Genomic DNA, 24,534 nt, shown 5'->3' on the forward strand with positions numbered 1-24,534 from the left:
GCTAGTGATGTAACTGGGGGCTAAATTGTGGACGGCTTTGTAAGATGTTGTTAGTATTTTGAATTTAATTTGTTGGGTGATTGGAAGCCAGTGGAGGGCTTGACAGAGAGGAGTGGCAGACACTGAGCGATTGGAGAGGTGGATGAGCCTGGCGGCAGCATTCATGATGGATTGAAGGGGGGATAACCTGTGTAGAGGTAGGCCAATGAGAAGGGAATTGCAGTAGTCGAGACGCGAGATGACCAGGGAGTGAACTAGGAGCTTTGTTGCGTCAAGAGAAAATTGGATTTTTGTCTTACGGTAAAATCCTTTTCTCTGATGTTCATTGACGGACACAGCACACACCTCTCTGTTGAGTTGGGTTATATTTCTTCTGACACTGCTTACAACCAAACATAGTGCCTATAGCAAGAACTGGGAGTATATCCCCTGGGACTGCCCCATAGGCGGAGTAAAGTTTTTTACTGCCTAGTGTCCTACTCCTGTAGAGGGCAGTATAACCCAATGGCCAAGAAGATCTGGAGCTGTGTTCATCAATGAACATCAGAGTAAAGGATTTTACCGTAAGAAAAAAAAAATCCAATTTTTTTTATATCTATACATAAATGTTTTGGCTTTTTATTTCTATTTTAAACTGAATAGATTGTTTTATAAGGTGATCGTTTACAATCCCTTTAAAGAGGTTGTAAACCCCTTTTGTTTACATTTACCTATAGGTAAGCCTACATTAAGGCTTACCTATAGGTGCTATAAATATCTCCTAAACTTGCACCGTTTAGGAGATATTTACAGTGCATGCAGCCGATGACGTCATCGGCGCATGCACTCTGAAGGAACGGCCACCCGTGCCATTCCTTCAGATCTCATTGCAGTGAACGGCGGCTCCCGCGCGCATGCGCGGAAGTGATGTAATCGCGCCCTGGCCAATCAGATGGCCGGAGGACGAGATCCAGAAAGCAGGACAGCCGGACATGTTGGCCGTCCTGTCGGCACTGAGGGGGCTTCGTTTTTAGGTAAGTACTTCATAATGAGCTAGTATGCGATGCATACTAGCTCATTATGCGTTTGTCTTTACATTTTTTTTTTCACATTTTTTAAACGGGTTTACTTCCTCTTTAAGTCACACATCAACTGCTCATTCTCTTGCATATCATAAAGTGAGCTTTCTTCTTTGCCAATAACAAAGATGGCGCAAGCAGCATCCACACCGGATGAATGAACTTCCGGCTTCCTCACCTCTCCGTCCAACCGCTCTTTCCGCTCCCCCCCGCCCTCGCCGCAAGACTCCCGTGCTTCTTCCTGATTGGCCGTTTGGGGCGGAGGCTGCCAGTGACACGGCGCGTCACGTGTTCCCACCTACCGGAGGAGAAGGAGAAGTAGTATTGGTGTCGGGCGGGGGACGCACTTCCGGTTTAGCCAGTGATTGAGAGCTCGGCGGCTCCGGCGGAGGAGGGAGGCACCGACATGGACAGCCAAGGCAGGAAGGTGGTGGTGTGCGACAACGGGACCGGGGTGAGTAGCTGTGTGTCCGGGCACACGCTGGGCGTTGGTTGTCACCTCCCCTGTGTCTGAGAGAGAGGAGCTCACACCCACCATCACTGGTGCCGGCACAGCAAGCTCTGTCAGGGAGTGCAGTGTCCGGGCTGCTCTGCGGAATCCTCCATACAGGGGCTGTGCCCACCCCCTGCTTTATTATCAATGCCACAGCGCACTGCCCTGTGTGCTGCATCATACCCCCCCCCCCCCTATTGTCATTTTATAATACAGGGGCCCCATATCATCTCAGATTTCATCTACCTGTGAAAGGCAGAGGGGCCCCATTTATTTCTTCTCCCAGGACCCCCCCACTGTCTAAATATTCCAGGCCCACCCATATCTTATTTTAGTGCCCCCCCCCCATGTCATTTAATATGGCCCCCCCCTAATTTTCAGCTCATATCCTGTAGCTGGCAGAGGGCCCCCCCATGTATTTCCCTATTCCAGGGGCCCCCATGTCCTCACCCTCCCATTCATCAATATGTGTCATTCCTGTGTCAGTTTCCACACAGCCCCCCCTCTACCCCTGGGCTCTGTGCCCCCCATTCACTGACATCTCATTCATGTGTCAGGCAGATTAGGCGGCTGGGCTGTGGCAGGTCTGGGGTTAATGTCTTCCTGCATGTCCCCGCCTGCTCTGGTGGGAGGGAAGTGCAGGCCCAGCCAGATCAAAGCCGACTGCATACCTGGACATGTGTTGAGCTGGCAGGAGGATCCCATTCATCTTCTATAGTGTGTGTGTGACTATTGATTGTTGGATTGGCACATGCAATTTATAGGATGAGATTAGGAAATCAGTAGGACATGGCGTGGTGTGTGCAGCAGGCTCTCCTCTGTCTTACTCCTGGTGTAATTAGTTGCAGTTATCTGATCTTGTGTTGTAATGTAGGCAGCCTTTCTCAACCTTTTCAACACAGAAGAACCCTTGAAATAACTTTTTCTGATCTCCGAGACCCCCCTGCTACAAATGACTATACCTACAACTCATGATACATTGGTGTGATGATCAGTGGGAAGAATTCCCCTTACACTTGTGGCCATTGGGAAGAATTATCCCCTTACAGAGAGCTAAAAAGATCATCGGTGTCAGTGAGAACCTATCTGGGAGGCAGAAACTGCTCATTGCGCAAGGACCCCTTAGCAACTTCCTGGAGGAACCGAGTTCTGTACAACCCTGGTTTAAGGCATTTCACTGCTAATCCCGGTAGCTTCTAGTGACTGGCTGGGGGGGAGAGACGTACCCCCACAGTTCACTGGCTGGGGGGGAGAGACGTACCCCCACAGTTCACTGGCTGGGGGGGAGAGACGTACCCCCACAGTTCACTGGCTGGGGGGGAGAGACGTACCCCCACAGTTCACTGGCTGGGGGGGAGAGACGTACCCCCACAGTTCACTGGCTGGGGGGGAGAGACGTACCCCCACAGTTCACTGGCTGGGGGGGAGAGACGTACCCCCACAGTTCACTGGCTGGGGGGGAGAGACGTACCCCCACAGTTCACTGGCTGGGGGGGAGAGACGTACCCCCACAGTTCACGGACTGGCTGGGGGGGAGAGAGACGTACCCCCACAGTTCACGGACTGGCTGGGGGGGAGAGAGACGTACCCCCACAGTTCACGGACTGGCTGGGGGGGAGAGAGACGTACCCCCACAGTTCAGTGAGGCCTCTTTCACCCTGATACAGTGCAGTGTAACAATAGTTTTGATGTGGATTAGCTGTGCTCTTTCCAATGAGTTCTATTATGTCCTGCGGTTTTGCTGCGCTTCTACAAAGTGTTCCCAAACCGCGGAATGTAATAGAAGTCAATAGAGAAAGCCAAGGGGGTACAGTGTGATGCAGGCAAACTGCACCACAACAGTGTGAAAGGGGCCTGAATGTCAGTGACGTAACCCATAATTGAGTGTCATGGATGGACCCCACAGTTCAGTGATGGTCAGTGGCTTACCCCACAATTCAGGGCCTCTGTCACTCCAGCGAGCCATGTTGAACGCACGGCCACTGTTGTGCGCTGAGACACCACGCTAATACACCAACCCCAGCACTTTGCAATGTTAACTAAAACATTATTAAAATGTCACCTGTGATGTTTCTATGGAGCCTTGCTTACCATGGTGATGTTGCAGTGTGGTGGTTAAGGTCGCTGCTCCTGGAAAAAAAAAATACTTTTAAGTAGTACTATTTAGCATACAACACAATTACGCTGTGCTGTGAATGGACACCACTTTTTTTGCCTTGTATTTGCTTTGGGGTTTGCGCTGGAAATAGTTGTCATTTCAACTCCACAGCATCTAGTGTAAACGGGCCCTTATAGCTCTGCAGGTAACGGTCGTTTTAAAGGGTTAGTTCACCTTTACCAAAAAACTGCCTCGGCACATAAGGGGTGGCTGTAGATAAAAACAAACTGCAGCTGTGACTAAAGTTGAATAATTCCGTGCTATAGGTGTAGGCCATTTACATACTCTCAGATGACATCATCGCATCCTGCCTTGATACAGGGTGTTGTGAAGACACCCTCAACCAGTTTAACCCTTGCAATTTCTCAAATCTGTCTTAACACCGACCATGGTGATTAAATTAAGTGGTTGGGGGGGGGGGGGGGCTGTAGTCCTCACACTTGGACCTGAGAGAGCCATTTATTTAGATGAGGGTCTAAAAATTAAAGGGATTGTAAAGGCAGAGAATTTTTTTATATTAATGCGTTCTTATTAAGATAAAACAAAACCTGTGTGCTGCAGCCCCCTTAATACTTACCTGAGCTGGTCTTTATCCACCTTGCAGGAATGTCTAAGCTGCCTGGGACTCCCCTGCTCATTGCCTGTGACAGCAGTGTGGTGCGATAGGCTCCCGCAGCTGTAAATCAAAATCTTTCAGCCAATCAGGAGAGAAAGGTGGTGGGGCTGGGTCACGGCTCCATGTCTGAATGGACACACTGAGCCGTGACTCGCTGCTTGCTCTGAGGGCACTCAACAACTCAACAGGAGAGCCTATGCTGGCCATACACTAGCCAAAAAATCGTTGTCATTTGGTCCGATCTATCGCTTTTTGTCCAGTTAATGGACACAAATAAAAAAATCGTTCACTTTTCAGAGCTGAAAAATCGAAGGAACATTTTGGAAAATTCTGCCGAATGAGCAACCAATTGAAAGGTTAATGTGTTCCTCGGCCGAACTGTTTGCACTAGGCATATGTGACAAACTGAATGAAAAACGTCCATTGAATGATTTTATTCGAAATTCGGTCATTACATGATGGCACGATCGTCTGCTCTCACGGCCGATTTTTTAGTTTTTCAAAAATGAGTTTGAACGATTTTTCGGCTAGTGTATGGCCAGCTTAAAGAGGTTGTAAATCTCAGGGAAAAAAAATTAAAAGAAAAACCTGAAAGACAAAGGCATAATGATCTGTGCATCGTATACTAGCTCATTATGAAATACTTACCTTAGAACAAAGTGCCGCCCGCTCCTGCTGAGACGGCCGACATGTTCGGCCGTCCTTCTTCCTGGTTTGCGTCCTCCGGCCATCTGATTGGCCGGAGGCGCGATGACATCACTCCCACACATGCGTGCAGGAGCCGCCGTTGACGGCACAGGACTCTGAAGGAATGGCACGGGTGGCCATTTCTTCAGGGCGCATGCACCGATTACGTCATTGGCTGCATGCAATGTAAATATCTCCTAAATGGTGCAAGTTTAGTGGATATTTACAGTACCTATAGGTAAGCCTTATTATAGCTTACCTATAGGCAAAAGTCATTAAGGGGGGGTTTACAACCTCTTTAAGAGAGACCTGAGAAGAGGAGGATCCAGGCCATTCTGTGCAAAACCAACTACATAGAGCAGGTAAGTATAACATGTTTGTTTAAAAAAAAAAATAAATAAGACTTTACAATCACTTCAAGGTTTCAGATCACACCTATTTGAATGTGAGTAACTACTACTAGCTGTGTGTCTAAAGGTGATCAGTTTGCTTCATCTGGTTTTGTAGTCTTTCATTGAAAAGTATGGTCCTTTTTTTTTTTTTTTTCATCAATACAAGTTCTTGTCTTTAGGTATAGTATTCTATCACAGTGGATTGTGTTTTGAGTATTATTTTGCTATAGGCTTCTTTTATAGCACATTTGTTAATTGTGATTAACCAGTGTTTAGTTTCCACAATGACAGGAAGAAGCCTGATGGCTGTGTAGATTAGAGATCACTGCAGGCTTTGTAACCTGATTCCAGGCACAAGTTCTCAAAATTCTCAAGACTGCTATTTCTTGTATCGCATCACTACAGCATTTAGTGCTATTCTTTTTATTAAAATGGAATAAACTATTTTTAAAAATGTCCCCTTTTTCCTCCTGTTAGCTATGTTGACTAACTTGTGTTAAAAAAAAAAGTATACTTTTTCAGCCTGCTTCTGTCCGGTTGCGTGATCTGCTGTGTTAGTGAGCAGGGGGTGCAGGACAGAGGAGAGAGCGCATAGCAATGGCTGGGAAATCTGGGAGCTATGATGTCACCCAAAGGCTCCCATGTACCAGCCATTGTCAGCGCTCCCTCCTCTCAGCTGTCACAAAGTGGCTTAGTGAGGATCTACCTGCCTGGCCACACCAATCGCTCAGTGTTCTGTGAATGGAACACTACAAGGTCCAGCAGTATTTGCACTATGGAGCTGTGGTATTTCATTCTCTCTTCCTGTCAGATTGTGTCTGATTGCCTGTACGGGATGTATGCGATACACTGGCAGATCTGTTGGAGACCTGCATGGCAACAGCGATCTGCTGATCACTGGTGCAGTGCTTTACAGGCTCCAAAAAAAAAAAAAAAAAGATTGCACATTTTTTTCCTGCAAAAAATGTGCATCTATTTTTTTTTTTCCTGAAAAGTGAACTTATCCTTAACTTTTTTTTTTTTTTTTTTTTTTTATTGAACCTCGTTGCATGCCATATGCCAAATAAAAGTGATTGTAAAGGTTCGTCTTTTTTTTTTTTTTTAAATAACAAACATGTTATATTTCTAATGTGCAAGAATTTAGTACAGCAGCCCAAATCCTCCTTTACTGGGGTGCCCTGGTGTAGCTCCTCCTCTTCTTCGGGTGACCCGTGGAGAGCCACTTCCCATGGGGACACCTGTGCGGGTGCGCTCCCAGCAGGACTCGGCACCGCCCCCCCCGTTGCCACTGGATTTAATTGACATTGGCTCCCAGTGCTATCAATCTATCCAATGAGGACCCGAGACAGTGACTGGAGCTGCTGGGCTTGTGCTTGTCGCTGGAACGATCGGGTCCAGGTAAATAAAGGGGGGGGTCTGGGGGCAGGTGAAGCAGAAAAGGTTTTTAATGCAAAGAATGCATGAAGGTGAAAAACGATGGGACTTTGCAACTCCTTTTTTAAAGTGCATCTAAAAGTAAAGACTTCCCTTTCCTGTTCAAAGAATCATCAGGATGTGAAAATGTCCTGATTGGATGTTTTCACCCCAATCCCTGTTCTGTACTACTGTATAATTTTGAATTTCCCATCGCTTTCTAGTTTTCTCTGTAGACAACTTTACGCCAGAAACTGCCCTTTTACTATCAGGTAGACTTAGGCGGGGTTTATTTATATTGGATGAAAGGTGTTCTTTTACAAGGTGCTCTGACAAGCTAGGAACTTGCTTGTTAACCCATTCATAGCAGTTTATCATTAAAGGGTCTGTTTACACACCAGCAATTGCAAAAGAATGTACTGTGCATTCATGTGCGATTCACATGCAGTTTTGTGCTGTGTGATTTCAGGCTATTTTGAATTGGCTGATATGGCATAGCACCACACCAATAGTAGTGCATGCGCTACTTGTGGTAACTCGCTGCTACCAGATTGCATGTTACTTGTATGCAATGCGATCCGGTGCTGGCAAATTCACTGCTTTTGCGACCTGTGTTTGGGGTGTCAATAACTTAATATTGACATCTGCTGCAGATCGCAATTACGGTGCGTTTTGAATGTGGTGCGAGAAACGTGCACGGAACCCTGTTCTATTGTGAACTGGCCCTAAGATTTATAAAGATTTAAGGGCCGGTTTCCACTATTGTGACTTGCTGTGCGACTTGACACATGTCAAGTCGCACAGCAAGTCAAAAGCCATTCGTTTCAATCGGGCCCGTTTTCACTGCTGCGACTTCAGTTGCGGCGACTTCAAAAGTAGTTTGTGCACTACTTTTGAATCGACTTCCGTGCGACTTCCCTCTATGATGAGGGACAAGTCGCACTGAAAGCCGCAGTTTACTTTCACTACGAAGTCGCGCTAGAAGTAGCACAACTTTGTAGACGGCGGTAGTGGAAACGGAGACTAAAGTGATTGTAAAGTCTCCTTTCCTTTTTTAAAACAAAACATGATCTACTTACCTCCTCTGTGCAGTTGCTTTTGCACAAGGCAGCCTGGATCCTCCTCTACTCAGCTCCCTCTTTGCTGCTCCTGGCCCCTCCCTCCTGTCAAGTCCCCCCACAGCAAGCAGCTTGCTATGGGGGCACCCGAGCTGCAGCTCTGTGTGTCCATTCAGACATGGAGCTGCGGTTCGGCCTCTCTCTCGGCTAACTGACTGACAGCCCTGGGAGCCAATGTGTCTCAGCCAATCAATCTGTCCGTAATGAACACAGGGATCCTGTGTTTTTTCTATTTAGCAAGCCCATCCCCCACACAGAAAGCACCCCCTAGGGACACATTTAATCCTTCGCCCCTAGTGTTAACCCCTTCCCTGCCAGCGTATATTTTTTTGCACTGATTACTGTAGTAGTGTCACTGGTCCCCCCCCCCCCCCCCCCCCCCCAAGTGTCAAAAATGTCAGGGGTCTGAGCTGTCCGCCACAATGTCAGTCCTGCTAAAAATCTCTGATCACTGCCATTACTAGTAACAAAAAAAGACATCTTTTCCCTTTCCCTGATATCTTTTGCGCAAACCAATTAACCACTTAAGCCCCGGAGGATTTGGCTGCTAAAGGACCAGGGGTTTTTTTGCGATTTTTTTACTGCGTGACTTTAACGGACAATTGCGCGGTCGTGCGACGCTGTACCTAAACTAATTTGACGTCCTTTTTTTGCCACAAACAGAGCTTTCTTTTGGTGGTATTTGATCACCTGTGCGATTTTTTGATCACACGCTATAAACAAAAAAAGAGCGTAAATTTTGCAAAAATAACAATATTTTTCACATTTTTTTATATGAAATTCCCCAAAAAAAAAAGTAAAAATCAAAATTTTTTAACATTTTTCGGCCAATTTGTTTTATGCTACCTATGTTTGGTAAAAAAAATCGCAAAAAGCGTATTTTGATTGGTTTGCGCAAAAGTTATCGCGTTTACTAACAAAGGGAAAGATTTTTGTCATTTTTGGTGTTTTTTTTTTAACGCGTAATGGCGGCGATCTGCGATTTTTTTTTTTTCGGTACTGCGACATTGCGGCGGACAGATCGGACCCTTGACTGACATTTTTGACACTTTTGGGGTTACCAGTGACATTACTGCAGTAATCGGTGCTATACATATGCACTGTTACTGCAAAAATGACACTGGCAGGGAAGGGGTTAACTTTATTGGACAGGGAGGGGTTAAGTGTGTCCTAGGGGCGTGATTCTAACTGTGTAGGGACATTCCTATTGGTGTAAAAGCAAAGATCCACCGTTCTACATAGTAGAACGGACAGATCTTCACTTTTACACAGGGAGAACTGACAGGCAGCTTGTTTACACAAGCTGCTCTGTCTTTCTCCCTTCACAGGAGCGATCGCAGTGTGACTGGCGGACATCGAGTCCGCCGGTCACACGCACTGACTTGCCTGTGAACGAGCCGCGGCGGGCGCGCGCCCGCCCGCGATAGGCTCGCAAGTCAGTGACAGGCGAGTGACGTACCGATACGTCACTCTGCCTGGCCGGGACTGACCGCCGCAGTATATAGTCGTGCGGCGGTCGGCAACCGGTTAAAATACGCCTATTGGGATTTTTTTTTTTTTTTTTTACCGAAAATATGTAGCAGAATACAAATTGGCCTAAAATGATGAAAAAAATTAGATTTTAAACATTTTTTTTTGGGAATGTTATATAATAGCAGAAAGTGAAAAACAATTTTTTTTTTTTTCCAGAATTGTCACTTTTTTGTTTTTTGCCCTATAAAAAAAAAAAAAATAATAAAAATTGCACAGATGATAAAGTACCACTAACAAAGCTCTATTTGTGGGAATAAGATTGTATGGCTGAATTCGCATCGCATTCGGACACAATTCGCACAGGACCCTTTTTTTGGGTCCGCAGCAGAATCGGATCGCATGTGTGTTCACACCTATGCGATCCGATTAATGTCCAAACTGACAGTTCACACTGCGATATGCGAACTGATCTGGGGGTGTCGGTAACTTTGTATTGACACCCCCAGCAATTTGCACATGGCAGTGTTAACTGCCTGGGATTTAAATGCGATGTGGGAATCCGCAATGGATTTGCAGGGTTCCTGCATCGCATTTATGTGAACCGGCACTTAAAGCGGAAATGCAGCCACATTTTCAACTTCACATCATGCATACCTATATCCTTTTTTTCTAAACTCGATTTGGCTATTTTTTTTTTATGTTCCCTTACCTTATTTTTAATGAAAAATAACTTCCATTCTTCACACTTCCTCCTTATGCGGCCGCTGAGGTCATTTCCTGCTTTGCATTGACTCCTGGGAGATGAGTGTCATCAATCCCAGGAGTCAATGCGCCTGCACCGGTGTCCCTCGTCACTTCCGGTGCAGGCGCATCCTTCTCTGCCTATGGATGGAGAACAGCTTCTGGGCATGCGCAATGACGCGGAACCAGCTGCGGGATTACGATCCTGCCCCGGAAGTGACGAGGGTATATCATTCTGGGACTCGAGGGACACTGCGGCTTCAGCTGCCGACACCGCAGATGGCTGCGCTGGACAAGAACTTCACAAGGTAAGTAATTCATGCTGCATGTACACTAAACGGGACAGTTTAGAGGATATAGTTGTTTAAATGCACTAGCCCTGACTGTTCTAGGGGTATTTTTTGTAAAAAAAATAAAAATTTGGCCGGAACTCCACTTTAATCCTGCTTTGAAAATGAGTCTGAAATGAAGTCTTTGTTTTATATAGTTTGTAACATTGTACTTTTTAGTATTGATAAACTTTTGGAAGGCTCATTGGTGTCTTCATTAATGAAATGGACACCTTTGTGCTGTACACTAAAATGAACAGTTGAGGTTTGCTGATGGGAACTTTTTTTTTTTTTTAACTTCCTTTTCAGTGTAGGGTAACTCACGTTTCACATAGTTATAAAGGAAGCCGAGTGTAACCATGCAAGAGGAACTAACTGTATCAGTAAGCAGATGGAAAACACTAGTTTTTGCCTAGGATAGTAGGGCAAAAAATCACTTTTTCCTGCCCAATCCCAATGTGACCCTGTGCATTTGTATTGATTTGCACTCTGCACATTTCCAGTTGCATTTTGAGAGATTTATGGGCAACAGTTGTGAATTTTTCACATTTTAATCTTATGTAACAGTGGGTGAACCTTGGGTATAAACCTCAAAACTACTGATAAATTTGAACTACACTGAATCTGAGCACCACAAAGCAGAAATGCGGTTAAATTCTTTTTTAATATTCAAGACAAACTCACCCAATCATCCATATCTCAATGCTTTATTTTGCTGAGAAATCTCTTTGAAAAACACCCCATTTCTGGCTGTGGCCATCTTGAGTAAGGGCGGGTGATTCGGGTAGCATTCACTTCCTGGAATTCACCTGCCTTTAGCTCAGGCATGCATGCAAGAGGATGTGCTTAGCTGAGAAAACCCCTCCTGAAGAGGCACGGGATATGACATTATTTGCCTAGGCCTTTAAACTAGGAAGTACTGTATTTTCTGGCGTTTAAGACTACTTTTGAATCCTCAAAAAAATCCCCCCAAAATGGGGGGGTCGTCTTATACGCCGAGTATAATATCTCCAAGGTAACCTAAGTATAAGTATTACCGGTAGATGTAATCTCTCAAGACGCTGGCTGTGTGGGAATCCTGTACCGGTGTACCGTAGCTTCTGCTACATACAGTATACCGCGCTGAGCCAATCAGGGAGAGTTATGTATTCTATTATTGAATGCAAAGCCTGCTCGGATTGCCGGAGTAACACCAGCCCGCCTCTCTGACTCTGCCAATCCGAGCAGGCTTTGCATTCAATAATAGAATACATCGCTCACTGTGATTGGCTCAGCGCGGTATACTGTATGTAGCCGAAGCTACGGTATAACGGTACAGGATTTCACACAGCCAGCGTCTTGAGATAACATATACTGGTAATACTTAGGGTACCTTGGAGATGATATGAGTGATTACATGTATTACAGTACTTGGGGTACCTTGGAGATCTATGAGAAATCTGATGTTTTTCAATGGTGTTGCCTTGCTTTGGAAGGTGGGTAGTCTTATAAGGCGAATATAGCCCAAAACCTATGTTTTAACTTGAAAATTAGGGGGTCGTCTTCTACGCGCAGTCTTATACGCCGGAAAATATGGTAACTGAAGAAATGTTAAAAAAAAAAAAAAGTCTACAACAAGTAATTATGACATACTTTCCTTGCCTGTTTATGAACGCTAGCAACATAAGGATTAAAAATAGTATTGATTGAGAGAGTTAAGTTCCTCCTTTAATTTCCTGTAATAGTGGTGTTCACTGCCTCATTGTTTGTGTTTGGGCAGCACAGACTGGCACATAAGGAAATCTACCATTTTTGAGGGATGGCATTTATCACACACCAGTCTTTTACCAATTTATTAGAAATTTATGACATCACTGAGGTCACCTCAGTAGTGACCTAAAGGAGTTGTAAAATCAGTAGGTTTTTTTTTTTTTTTTTATCAATGCATTCTGTTCATTAAAATAAAAAAAACTTGTGTACAGAAGCCCCCCTCGTCCCCCCCCCCCCCACGCTTACCTGAGGTCCCTCTCTGTCTAGCGATGTCCACGAGTGTCTCAGCTGTCGGGACTCTCCCTCCTGGTTGGCTGCACCTGAGGTCCCTCTGTCTAGCGATGTCCACGAGTGTCTCAGCTGTCGGGACTCTCCCTCCTGGTTGGCTGCACCTGAGGTCCCTCTGTCTAGCGATGTCCACGAGTGTCTCAGCTGTCGGGACTCTCCCTCCTGGTTGGCTGCCTCTGCTGCCAATCTGGGAAGAGAGGGGGCAGGGGTTCATGTCTGTTTGCTGTAGGGGCACTCAACAGGAGGGAGGGACCAGGATCACAGAAAAGGGACCCGAGAAGAAGAGGATTGCTGCAGCTCTGTGAAAATCCACTGTAACAGAGCAGGTAAGTATAATATGTTTATTTTATAGGGGAAAAAAAACACAACTTTACCATCTCTTTAAAAGCTAACTTTATCTTTCAGATAATTCATGTTACACCCATAATTGGGGTGTAACATGAAACCAGGTCCTCCACCCCAAACCACCCCCTCCTTACTTACAGAATCCAGGGGTTCTTCTGCCCACCCAGTTGCACTATTTATTCAGAGTTATGAGTAAAAAAAAAAAATGTTCTGCCACCGTGAATGAGGGAATGTAGTTCATGAAGCACAAGTGCGTAGATGTAACTGCACTTGTAGACCCCTGATACAGCTCTGCAACTAAAGCCCCGTACACACGTAGCGATCGTCGGCCGAACGATCGGCCGTCTTTTGTCCAGGGCTGTCATGTCTGTTGTAAACTGCAAAAGACTGCACACAAATTTTGTCGGCCAACAACAGCCGACTGCAGAAGTGATGTCATGTGATGGTTAACTTTCCTTGTCTTTTTTTCTTTTCTGAGCATGCCCAGTCTTGCTAATCTGCTGTCTGTCGGCCGAAATCTGTACTGACTGGCGAACAATCGGCCGTTCTGGTGTTGGCCAACAAAAATTTTAATGCCTGCACGACAGATTCTGTTCGGCCGAAAATGCGCTGTCGGAAGCATCATACTAACAAGCCTACAATCGGCTGATCGGTCGTCAGCCGAATATTTACGGCCGACCATCGGTACGTGTGTACGGGGCTTTAAGGTCCGTATGGATCTGAGCTTGTGTGTGTGCGGGCAATGATATGTGGTCACCTTGTGCTGTTGGCCTTCACATTGCAACCTAATGATTCTAACTGCTTCTTTTGGACATATACGGTAAGTATTAATCATATTCCAATAATATCCTAACTGCTTTGTATTGTTCTATGACACAATGTTCCTAAAAGAGAAATGCAAGTCATATTCCAAATATATTGCAGCACCATTCATTTCTACAGCTTTGCCTCCCACTGATCTCTCCTGGATGTAGGCAAGCAGAGCTTAATGCTGGCCATACACTATAGGAAAAAGCGTTCAAACTTATTTTCAAAAACCAACATTCGGCCGTGAGATAAATCGTTCAATGGACATAAATTCATCTTTATTCCTAGTGCAGTTTGGACGAGAAATACAACCTTACAGTTTATCGTTCGTTCAGCAGAAAATTTCCAAACTTGTCCATCTTTTTTTTTCCTGCTCAAAACATCACAACTGATTACTGATTTGTGCCCATTAACTGGATGAAAAAACGGACGAACTGACCGATTTTTCGTATAGTATATGGTCAGCATTAGAATACAAAAGGAACCGGGCTTTATGGAAATAAAGATCAGCAACATCCAAAAAGGAATCATTCTGTTTTTAGATTAAGTGGACAGACTACAATCCTAGATGAGTCTTTACTATAGTCCTTTGCTAAATTGGAATAACCCCCCCCTGTCCCAGCAAGGCTTTGACAGGCTGAGAGCTGGGCTTATTATGCTTCAGCTTACTTCTGTCACAGACCTTTTTATGCTGACCACACACCATTTAACCTGATTGATGCAACAATCTTTTTGATGGCCTGATCAAATCTAGCATCATCAATTGACCTCTACTGCCATTTCTATTTTCCTTTACCTAATATCACAGGGTCAGTTAAAGCGATTGTAAAGGCAGAAGGTTTTTTTTTTTTTTTATCTATGCATAAAAACCTGTGTGCAGCAGCCCCCGTTAGCTCCACTAATACTTACCAGAGCCCATCTTTTTCCAGCGATGTTACAGGAGTGTCTGTAGACAGCAGCACGGCACGGTTGGCTCCTGCTGCTGTCATTCAACCAATCAGGAGAGAGAGGGGGTGGGGCCGGGTCGCGGACCCTTTTTTTGAATGGACACAGTGAGCTGTGACTCGGCTCGGGTGCCCCCATAACAAGCTGCTTGCTGTGGGGGCACTCAACAGGTGGGTGGGACCAGAGAAGAGGAGGATCTAGGCTGCTCTGTGCAAAACCAACTGTATATAGCAGTTAAGAAGAACATGTTTGTTTTTTATAAACAAGACTTTACAATCACTTTAAGGGCTCTTTCACACTTGGAGTCAGTCAGGCGGACTCAGTTTTTCTCAGCGGGGGGATCGATCCGCCAATCCCCGCTGAGCAGGAGGATGACAGCTGTCAGGTCCCCATGCATCTCTATGGGGAAATCGGATGGGAATGGACCGTCTGTCTGTTCTCATCCGATCCCATCCAATCCGATCCACTGGACGGATGGAAAATAGGGTTTCCATCTGTCCAGATTTGACTGATCGTATGTCAGCGGACATGTCTCCGCTGACATCCGATGCCCTATAGAGATGCATGGGGTGACCGTTCAGATCCGCCTGAAAAACTGACAGGCGGATCTGAACGGTCCACCTGTGTGAAAGGGGCCTAAAAATGCAACTGGATAGGATGAAAAGCTACAATCATTTTTTAGTATAAAATATTCAATCATTTCTGAAACAATTTTTAGATTTACTCCAATACACTTTTAAAATCGACAGTCACTGTTTTGATGTCCTTGTATATGTGAATTTAATCATTAATTTAGGCCCTTCATGACCGACTAACATTTATATGCAACCTACAGGAGTGGGCTTTATTCCTGAGCACTGCATATATGTGTTTGTCCTGGAAGCGCACTTGATTGTGCCCTCCCGACACCGAGACCAGGCTGTCAGTGACAGATCGGGTCTCTAGAAATTATTGGGACCTGGCGCAACCAGATCCTGATCACATCATCGCTGTGATGACTTCTTATTGGCTCTCACAGAGATTATTCATTCTGCAGCCCATCCCTGTGTTGCTTCTCTGAGAAGGGAAATGACTGTTCTTGCTGGGAGAAAAAGATGAAATGTATCTTTCCCTCCCTGAGAAGTCTGTGTTTTATAGTATGTATATGTGTAAATATGTATTTACCTAGCTCAGGGCTTGCTCTGGTTTAGTTAGTGTAAAGTCTCATTTAGACATGTGGTTGGCTGGGGAGGGGGGGGGGGGGGAGTCGTGAAAATGCTCCATTAAGCGGAGTATGTATGGCGGGGGGGGGGAGGCGAGGGACTTAGGAGCTAGTAAGAGACATTGTCACTTTGCTTCAAATGTTTAAAGAGAGTCTGGCATGGTAGCATTTCTACATTTGTTTCTGTATGTTTTCCTTGGAGCTGGTACCTATCTCTGGCCCCCACCTGCAGCTTCTTGGGATATATCGCATGTCCCAAGAGACTGCAGGTCCATCCAAAACGCACAGTGGGGAGCTGGCTGTGAAGCTGCAGGAAGTGACAGGCAACTTCCCACAAGCAAGATGGTGGCACCGGGGACCGCTGAAAAATTGGGCCAGGTGATGGCAGCGTTGGATTCCTGAACGGTTAAGTGTCAGTTTATTTAGTCATAAGCTACAGTATTTGTAGCTGCTGACCTTTTTTTTTAATTCATTTTTTTTTTTTTTTTTTTACAATGACAAGCTCTTTTTTTTAAACCATAGGCCCATTTCACACGGGCTGATCCATTTTCACGGACTCAGATAGCTCAGCTGGAATCGCTCCATTGATTCGCAGGCAGATGACAGGTCCATCTTTGCTCACTGCTCAATGGAGAGATCGAATGAAAACGGACAGCATGTCCATTTTCATTCCATCTGATCCGACCCATTGGACAGATGGCGAATGTATCGCCATCCGTCTGTTTTCAGCTGATCTTGTCGAATCGGGTGTCAGCAGAGGCATGATGCACAGGGTTTTAAACAAATGCTCCTATATAAGTTGTATCTGTTTGGGGGGGGCTGGCCTAGGCTCCCAGCAGCGTTCTGTGAGGCAGAGCAAGCTACTGTTCAGACATCCAAGATGCCTGCGAAGCGAGCATGAAGCGGTGCCCACAGGGCAGTCCGCTTTCTCTGGAGGCACTGCTCGAAGGTGGGGGGCCTGAAAAGAAGAGGATCAGAGCTGCTATATATATTAATCACTTGAAGGATTGGTAAGCTGCAATATTACATTTTGTATCTAGATATGCCTAAAACATAATATGGGAGAAATTTAGAAACAAATAAAATTATTTTTTTAAAGCCCTCTGAAGATCCACGACTGTTTGGTCCCTTTGTGCAGTGCATAAAAGTCAAGTTTTTTTTTTTTTTTTTTTCCCCCATCTAATGGAAATAGTTGACTCATCTTTCCTGTCCTGAACTTCAGCAGATTTGCAATTCCCTACGGATATGTACTGCTTGGTTTAGTACTTGATGGTTCCTTGCCAGCCCCGAGTAAGTAACCCATTCTGTGTTTGTTTGGAGAAAGTCCATATTTTAGCTAAAATCTGCAAACCACAAATATTTCCTTTCTTGCTGCACATCTGGTTGCACAGATCTAATATCTGCTGAGACCGTTACTTTTTACTTTCCCTCATTTTAAACATGTGTGCAGGATGAAACTTATTGTGCCAGTATAAGATGTAGGTTCTTCCTACCCCTGGTGCAGACCTTTGTGTTTTTTATATGGTAAACAAAGACCAAAACTCCTGTATTTCCAATAAGCAGTAAAACTGCGAGTTGGTATGCAATCCCATCATTTGTCAATGGCACATGCTTATCCAGAGGTCCTCAAATTTCTGCACACACAGGAAGTATAGTGCAAGAGAAGAGCCTGCACACAGGAAGTGAAGTGAAGTAATTGATTTCCTCCAAACACCGCAAGTAATATAGAACGCATTCAGTGAATCAACTAATTCCATGTACACAGACACATTGATATGCAAGAGAGACCAATGAGATCTATACCACAGTACCATGCATTTTCCAGTATCCATGCTGATAGATCTGCATTAGCACACACAGGGTGTTTCCCATTTATCTACAGTAGTCCTCTAGTGAGATCTGCACTTCTGCATACAGTTGTGCTCATTTTGCATATCGAAGCAGAAATCGTGAAATTTTGGGATTGATATTAAAAATGACTGATCATGGCAAACTGTCTTTTATTTAACCATTTGCCGACCAAGCTATAGCCGAATAAAGGCTACAGCATGGCCGGCTAGTTCTGAGACGCCGTCATATGACGTCGTCCTGTAATCGCACACGCTGCGGTGACGCCCCATCACAGACTGAGTTAAAGAGCTGATCAGTGAGTCTTTACCACGTTATCAGCAGCGTCCAATCACAGCTGACGGCATGAGGGGAGGAGAAGAGAGCCGATAACAGGCTTCTCTAAAAGAGTTGTACACTGATATATTCAGGGCACGGATTATCAGTGCAGTCCCAACAGTTTCCACCAGTGCCGCCTATCAGTGTCCATCAGAAAAGGAGAAAAATTACCTGTTTGGAAAATGTTATATTAAAATATTAAAAAATATTTTTTTTACTTTAAAGAGGTTGTAAACCCACTTGTATAACTTTTAACTATAGGTAAGACTATATTAAGGCTTACCTATAGGTGCTATAAATATCTCCCAAACTTGCACCGTTTAGGAGATATTTACAGTGCAAACTGCCGATGGCGTCATCGGTGCAGGCGCTCTGAGGGAACGGCCACCCGTGCCGTTCCTTCAGAGCTCAGTGCCGTGAACGGCGGCTCACGCGCGCAGGCGCGGGAGTGATGTGATCGCGCCTCCGGCCAATCAGATGGCCGGAGGACGCGAACCCGGAAGCAGGACATGTCGCCGTCCTGTCGCTGAGGTGGCGGCACGGCGGGGGCTTCGTTTTAAGGTAAGTACTACATAAGGAGCTAGTATGCGATGCATACTAGCTCATTATGCCTTTCTCTTTACAGGGCTTTTTTTTTCTCCCTTTTTTTTTTTTTTTTTTTTTTCTCGACTTTACTTCTTTTTTTAAGTTTTCTTCATTTATTTAGCAAAAAAATAGAAAAACCCAGTGGTGATTAAATACCACCAAAAGAAAGCTCTATTTGTGTGAAAAAAATGATAAAAGTTTGGGTAAAGTGTTGCATGACCGTGCAATTGTCATTCGAAGTGTGACAGCGCTGAAAGCTGAAAATTGGCCTTTGGCAGGAAGGGGGTAAAAGTGCCCAGTAGGTAAGTGGTTAAGGATAGTGTTCTTATGAAGCCATTTATTACCCCATAGTTGTTTGGCTTATTTATAAATCATAACCAAAATCACCCAACTGTCCCTGATCAAAAGTTTACATACCCTGGAATCTTTGGGCTTGGTACCGATCACACAAGGTGATACACAGAGTTTAATATGGCAGTTAGAATGTAGAACTATAGGCAAAACTGTTTATTTTTATTTATTATTTTTTCATTTTTAATAGAGTAAGGGAAGGGTATAAAGTACCAATGTAAAGTTTATTTTTGCCCTCGTCAAATTTGGAAGACTTACCTTCACTTCCTGTCCATAACCAAAACAGAAAGAGGGAGGAAATGCCTGCAGATTAAGGGAATCTCTTGGGGACCCTCAGTTTACCAAAACTAGTGTTCCCTTTGGATGATTTTCCTTTTTACTTTTCTGGGGACACTCCAAAATTTGATATTTTCTTTACTTTCACTGATAATGTTACAGGACAAATCGAGAGGGTGAATCTCCCTAAGCCCCCGTTCACATCCGTAAGATTTGACAGGTCAGTGGGAGAGACCCAATCGGTGTGACGGCGACTTTGCAGCGCTGCACCGATTTCAAAAAGTAGTTGCTGCACTACTTTGGGTGTACAGTCATGTTCTATCATGGTTAAACTGTTTTTACACATGCATTTGGTTGTCTATATAGTGACAGTATATGATGGAGTCTTTTTAGGGCTAGCCACCCATATTTGTATGTTTACACGTATGTTCTAACTTTTTCTGTGATTCTTTTGGGGTTTTTTTTTTTTTTTTTTTTTTAATAATAATCTACAACTAATTTTAATTTTTTGCACCTCCTTTAAATTTTTTGGGTTATGATCAACAATCAGGATAAAGACCGTTATGCTGGCCATACACGCACAGAATTTCGTCCGAAAATGGTTGTTTTAGGAAAGATCGTTCGGAAATCGGGCCATTAGTGAATATAAGTTTACCGACGATTTCGATCATGTGCCTGGCTAATGTCGATGGATCCATAGCGAAAACTTTTATCGTTTCTACAAAAGTTTTTATATGTATGGTAAAATAGAAACGAAAATAATATTCTGACTCGTATTGTGCATGTTATTGAATGATCAATATGATCATGAAAACGATTATGTAAAAGAGTTTATTCTGTAAGTTAGTGGCCAACTCGCTTTCGACCGACGAATAATCATTCAGTCTGCAAACGGCCGAAATTCTGTGCGTGTATAGCCAGCATTAAAGTCCCATCAGAGGGGTCCTCTCCCTTTCCTTTTGTTTTAGGGATCTGGGTCCGATCCGCTACCTCCCCTATTCACTAGCCGTTTCCATTTTTCTGCACTACTTTTGGCGACTTCAGGGGCGATTTTTAAAAGACCTGTGCATGAAGCTGCACAGATGTCTTTGAAGTCACCCCCAAAGTCGAACTGAAATGCGCCTTAAAATCATGCGAGTTTAGATGAACTCGGCTGCCAAAACCGGGACGTGCAAACAAAAACTAAATGCATTTTAGTGTGAACCAGCGCTATGACTTTGCATTCTGCAAATATGCTAAAAACAGCACAAAAGCTTGACATGTATTTTTTGCTGGTTAGTGATTATTCCAGATTCCATATAGGCCTACAATCAACTAGGAAAGTAAATAAAGCTCATTGCTATACCAAAAAAATAAATGCTGCAAGCCTTAATTTAAAATATGCTGCTCTGTAGTGTTTAGATGCGAATTTGCCACATAGAAATTAATGTGATTTCTGCTTGCATGTGCTTTGCTTTTTTTGCGTTAAAAAAAAAAAAAAAAAAAAAGTGTGTTTTGATATGGACAGTGTGAAAGTATCCTTACATTGTTATATTTTAGTATCTATAGATTGTAAATTATTAGGGAGGTGCACAGATATAAAAAAAATAAATCAGGGATTCCAATAGTAAAAGGACCAGTAAGTGCAGTAAGACTTGTACGCACTTGTTATCTGTGGGATCTTTTGCATATAAGTAAACTCCACCCCCTCCCCAAGGGCACACACAAACAGGTATGTAAGGAATTATTGTTTTGTTTGCATTACGTTATGCTGCGTGATTGCTACACTACTATCCCTGGAACTCCAGAAATGACTTCTATTCAGTAAGTTTAATAGAATTTAATGAATAGCGAGCTTCAAAATGATTGCTATAAAATAAAAAAGGGCCATTAATAATGTGACCGAGTGGCATGGGTATCATGTTTTTGTAATGTAGCTTTATCACTTAAAGCAGAACTTTGGCTTAAAATAACAAAACAGAAATTAATAATCTATAAAAAAAATAGATCCAGCTTCTGGTGCAATATTCAACAGTCCAGAAATATTTTTATACATGAGTCATTGATTTTCATTATTTAAGTTAACAAAAATACAGATCTGTCATGGAAAAAGTAAGTACACTGCTTCAGGTTCATGAAATTCGAATTTGCTCTTCTAGATTAGGTGCAATGATTACATTCTCCTTTAGGAGTATGCAGGTGAAACCAGTCTTGAGCCTCGTACACACGCACCGATTGTTGGCCGTAAATTTTCGGCCGATTGTCGGCTTGTTAGTATGATGCTTCCGACAACCGACTGCGACTTTTCGGCCGAACAAAATCTGGTGTGCATGCCAGAACGGCCGATTGTTCGTCAGTCAGTACAGATTTCGGCAGACAAAAGTCAGATGAGCAAGACTGGACATGCTCAGAGAAGAAAAAACACACAGAAAGTAAACCAGAACATGACATCACTTCTGCAGTTGGTTGTTGTTGGCCGAGAAAATTTGTGTGCAGTCTAGAGCACATTTCAAACAACACTGGACAAAAGACGGCCGATTGGTCGGCCAACAATCGGTGCGTGTGTACGAGGCTTTATTTAAATCAAGGACCTCTAGGGTGCGGAGCTATAGATATGTGGTGTCATAATGCTATGATCAATGGAGCTCTGTAGGGCCCTCAGAAAGTTGCGGATGCCTATGTGTTTGGCAAGGGATTCAAAGCACACTACGGTGGCTAAAAAAGAAGATATACATGTTTTATGGAATGTCCTGATGTCAGAGGCTGGTGGGAAATTATAAGAAATGCCTACAAAAGCCATTTCTGCTAAAAAAAGGGCATTATAAACTTTTGATGGCAATGGTGTACTTAATTTTTCTACAGTACGGGGTTATACCTATTTTCATTAATTTGAAAAGGCACAATTTCCTTGTGTTATTTTTCAGGTATATCACCTTCACCTTTTGGCATTGTTTGAATAAAGCAGGGCATTCATGGGAGAAAATTGCTCAATGCTCCCATTCACACTAAACAGAGTGGATGGACAAATCTGAAGTACCAGCTTTTGTATTCTGGTGGCTGTCCGAATACTTGAACAGTCTTGCATCTGATTGGATGCAGGTGCTGTCTGCCTGCCAATCTGCTGACATTCAATCTGTGTTTGGCCAGTTTAAACATCTAAAGTTTGCAAGTTCAGATATGTTGAACAAGTCAACAATTTCCATTGGGTGAACCTACATTTTTCACATGACTGTTATCTGCTTAGAGTTCACTACTCTGTACATACGGGCCAAATGATAGACATCAGACGGTTACAAAAAAAAAAAAAAGTCAGACATTTAGCCCGTTTGGCCGGCTTCTGTTGGACAAGCATGCTGGAAAACTAGCAGCAGACCGAGTCCTGATGAGTGCGCACAGCCAATGGCAGTGCGCTGATCTGAGTGATTTGGCAGGGGTCCATCCCCCATGTCAGAACACAACAGCTTAGCGGAGGAGATTGCTATACTAACTTTGTGTAGTTAGTGCAGCGGCTCCGACCGGAGTTGACAGGTTTTTTTTTTTTTTTTCCATCCAACCCGCGGTGTTGATCAAAAAAAAAAACTCGATGTATACCAGGTATTCGCCGTGCGAATGGGGTCATTGGAAATGACATGTGGGAGACCCAGCAGGGATTCTCCCAGTGATTAGCTGCGGAAGGCAGTTTCATTGCAAGCAGTGGGAGGATGATGCAGCTTCTCCTTGCAGCTAATCGCGGCTGATTATTTGTGTAATTGCTCCATGAGCGATTAGCTGCTAGCCTCTTCAATTAGCTGTGGGGGCTATAAGCTCGACCTTGCTTTCAATCACTCAGTTAAACGTTTCTCGCATGTAATCGGTAGCGGTCCCACGTGTGAATGGCGCCTACATCTTCATGAGGTTTACACGATAAAATTGCTGTCCCAAATCCAGATTTTTTTTTTTTTTTTTTTAATTAGAAAAAAGCCCTGTATGCAGTACTTGGCAGATCAGGTATGCAAATATACAAAGTATGAGGAATATAAATGCGTCTATACTTGCTTTCTATTTTTGTTCTCATAGGGTTGCCTTTTACAGTGAAGGCAGTCACCAATTTAAATTCCGTTGGTTAAATAGGACTGCAGAGGGCTGTACTTTGTCTTTCTGATGACATGACTGCTTCACCTCCCCCAGTCTGGACTTCTTGGTTTCTCTCTGATATCATGCTTAGTAATTTCCTCCTCTTTCAAACTCTTGCTTCCGTTTTTTTTTTCTTTCTTAACTAAACAGTCTAATACAGCATACTTCTCCTGAGCTGCTTGTTGATTGTAATATATAATTTTTTCATCATGAGAGCATATGAGCTTTGAATGAAATGTTTAGCTTATTTTATGAAACTTTAGACATCGCATGTGATTCGCACTGCTGTGCAGATCACATGCGATGTCTGTGTAATGCATTTTTAGCCATACAAAATGGCTGAAATTGCATCGCTTTTGTACCAAAATGGTGCAGGACCCTTTCTTGGTCTGCGCTGGAATCAGATTGCATGGGTGTTAACACCTATGCGATCCGATTCTTGTACCATTTCACAGTTTGCACTGTGTTTTGCGAACCAATCTGGGGGTATCATTAACTTTACATTGACACCCCTGGAGATTTGCAGATCTCAGTGTGAACCACTGTGCGATTCTGGTGTGATTCGGGAACCAGAACTGATTCGCAGGGTTTCCCACATCGCACCGTGTGAACCTGGGTGGACACTGTTCAGAAAGTTGGGTTATTTTCTTTTGCAACTCCTGAAAATGTATGTAACAGCTCCTACAACACTAAGAGCCGGTTCACACTGAGGCGATCCGACTTCGTGGGGCGACCTGTGAAGTCGCGTGCACTTCACAAAATGGAAGTCTATGCAAGTCGCTCCGAGGTCGCCCCAAAGTAGTACAGGACCCTTTTTCTAAGTCGGAGCGACTTGTGTCGCTCCTATTAGAACGGTTCCTGTACTACTCAATGGACCGCAACCTACCACGACTTGTCAGGCTGAAAGGTCGCGCTAGTCTGAATGGGCTCTTAACAGTATGTATTTGTATTTATTATTCAGTTTCAGTAATCTGAACATTGGCTTTGCCAATCTATCCACAATTCTAATCTATCAATATGTAGGTTAAAAAGTGCATAATCTGCTAATCCACACTTCTATTGTCTAAAGAAATTTGGACTGTTTCCTGAACACTTGAGAGGGTTGCCTCTTTTCTCCATGCGTTTGTGATGCTGTATTGCTGCTTTTTAATGAATTCTGCAAACTCTTTGCATTTCAACTGACCTAATAACATAATCCATATGCACTTTACCGAAAGTGGCAGCATGCTCTATGAATAGACTTAACTGTTT

General features: G+C 43.9%; 1 protein-coding gene across 1 annotated transcript in view; it reads left to right on the forward strand.

Annotated features, from left to right (window-relative positions):
* The first annotated feature begins 1,265 nt into the window (after positions 1–1,265).
* The window catches only part of ACTR2 (actin related protein 2), a 115,716-nt gene continuing 92,447 nt past the window's right edge, over positions 1,266–24,534 (forward strand). The window contains exon 1 of the mRNA XM_082249378.1: positions 1,266–1,512. Within this exon, the coding sequence (XP_082105504.1) occupies positions 1,465–1,512 (48 nt within the window). The 5' untranslated portion in view covers positions 1,266–1,464. The remainder of the gene's footprint in view (positions 1,513–24,534) is intronic.

Source organism: Pelophylax lessonae (assembly GCF_965119305.1).
Source record: "Pelophylax lessonae genome assembly, chromosome: 3".
NCBI classification, from domain to species: Eukaryota; Metazoa; Chordata; class Amphibia; order Anura; family Ranidae; genus Pelophylax; species Pelophylax lessonae.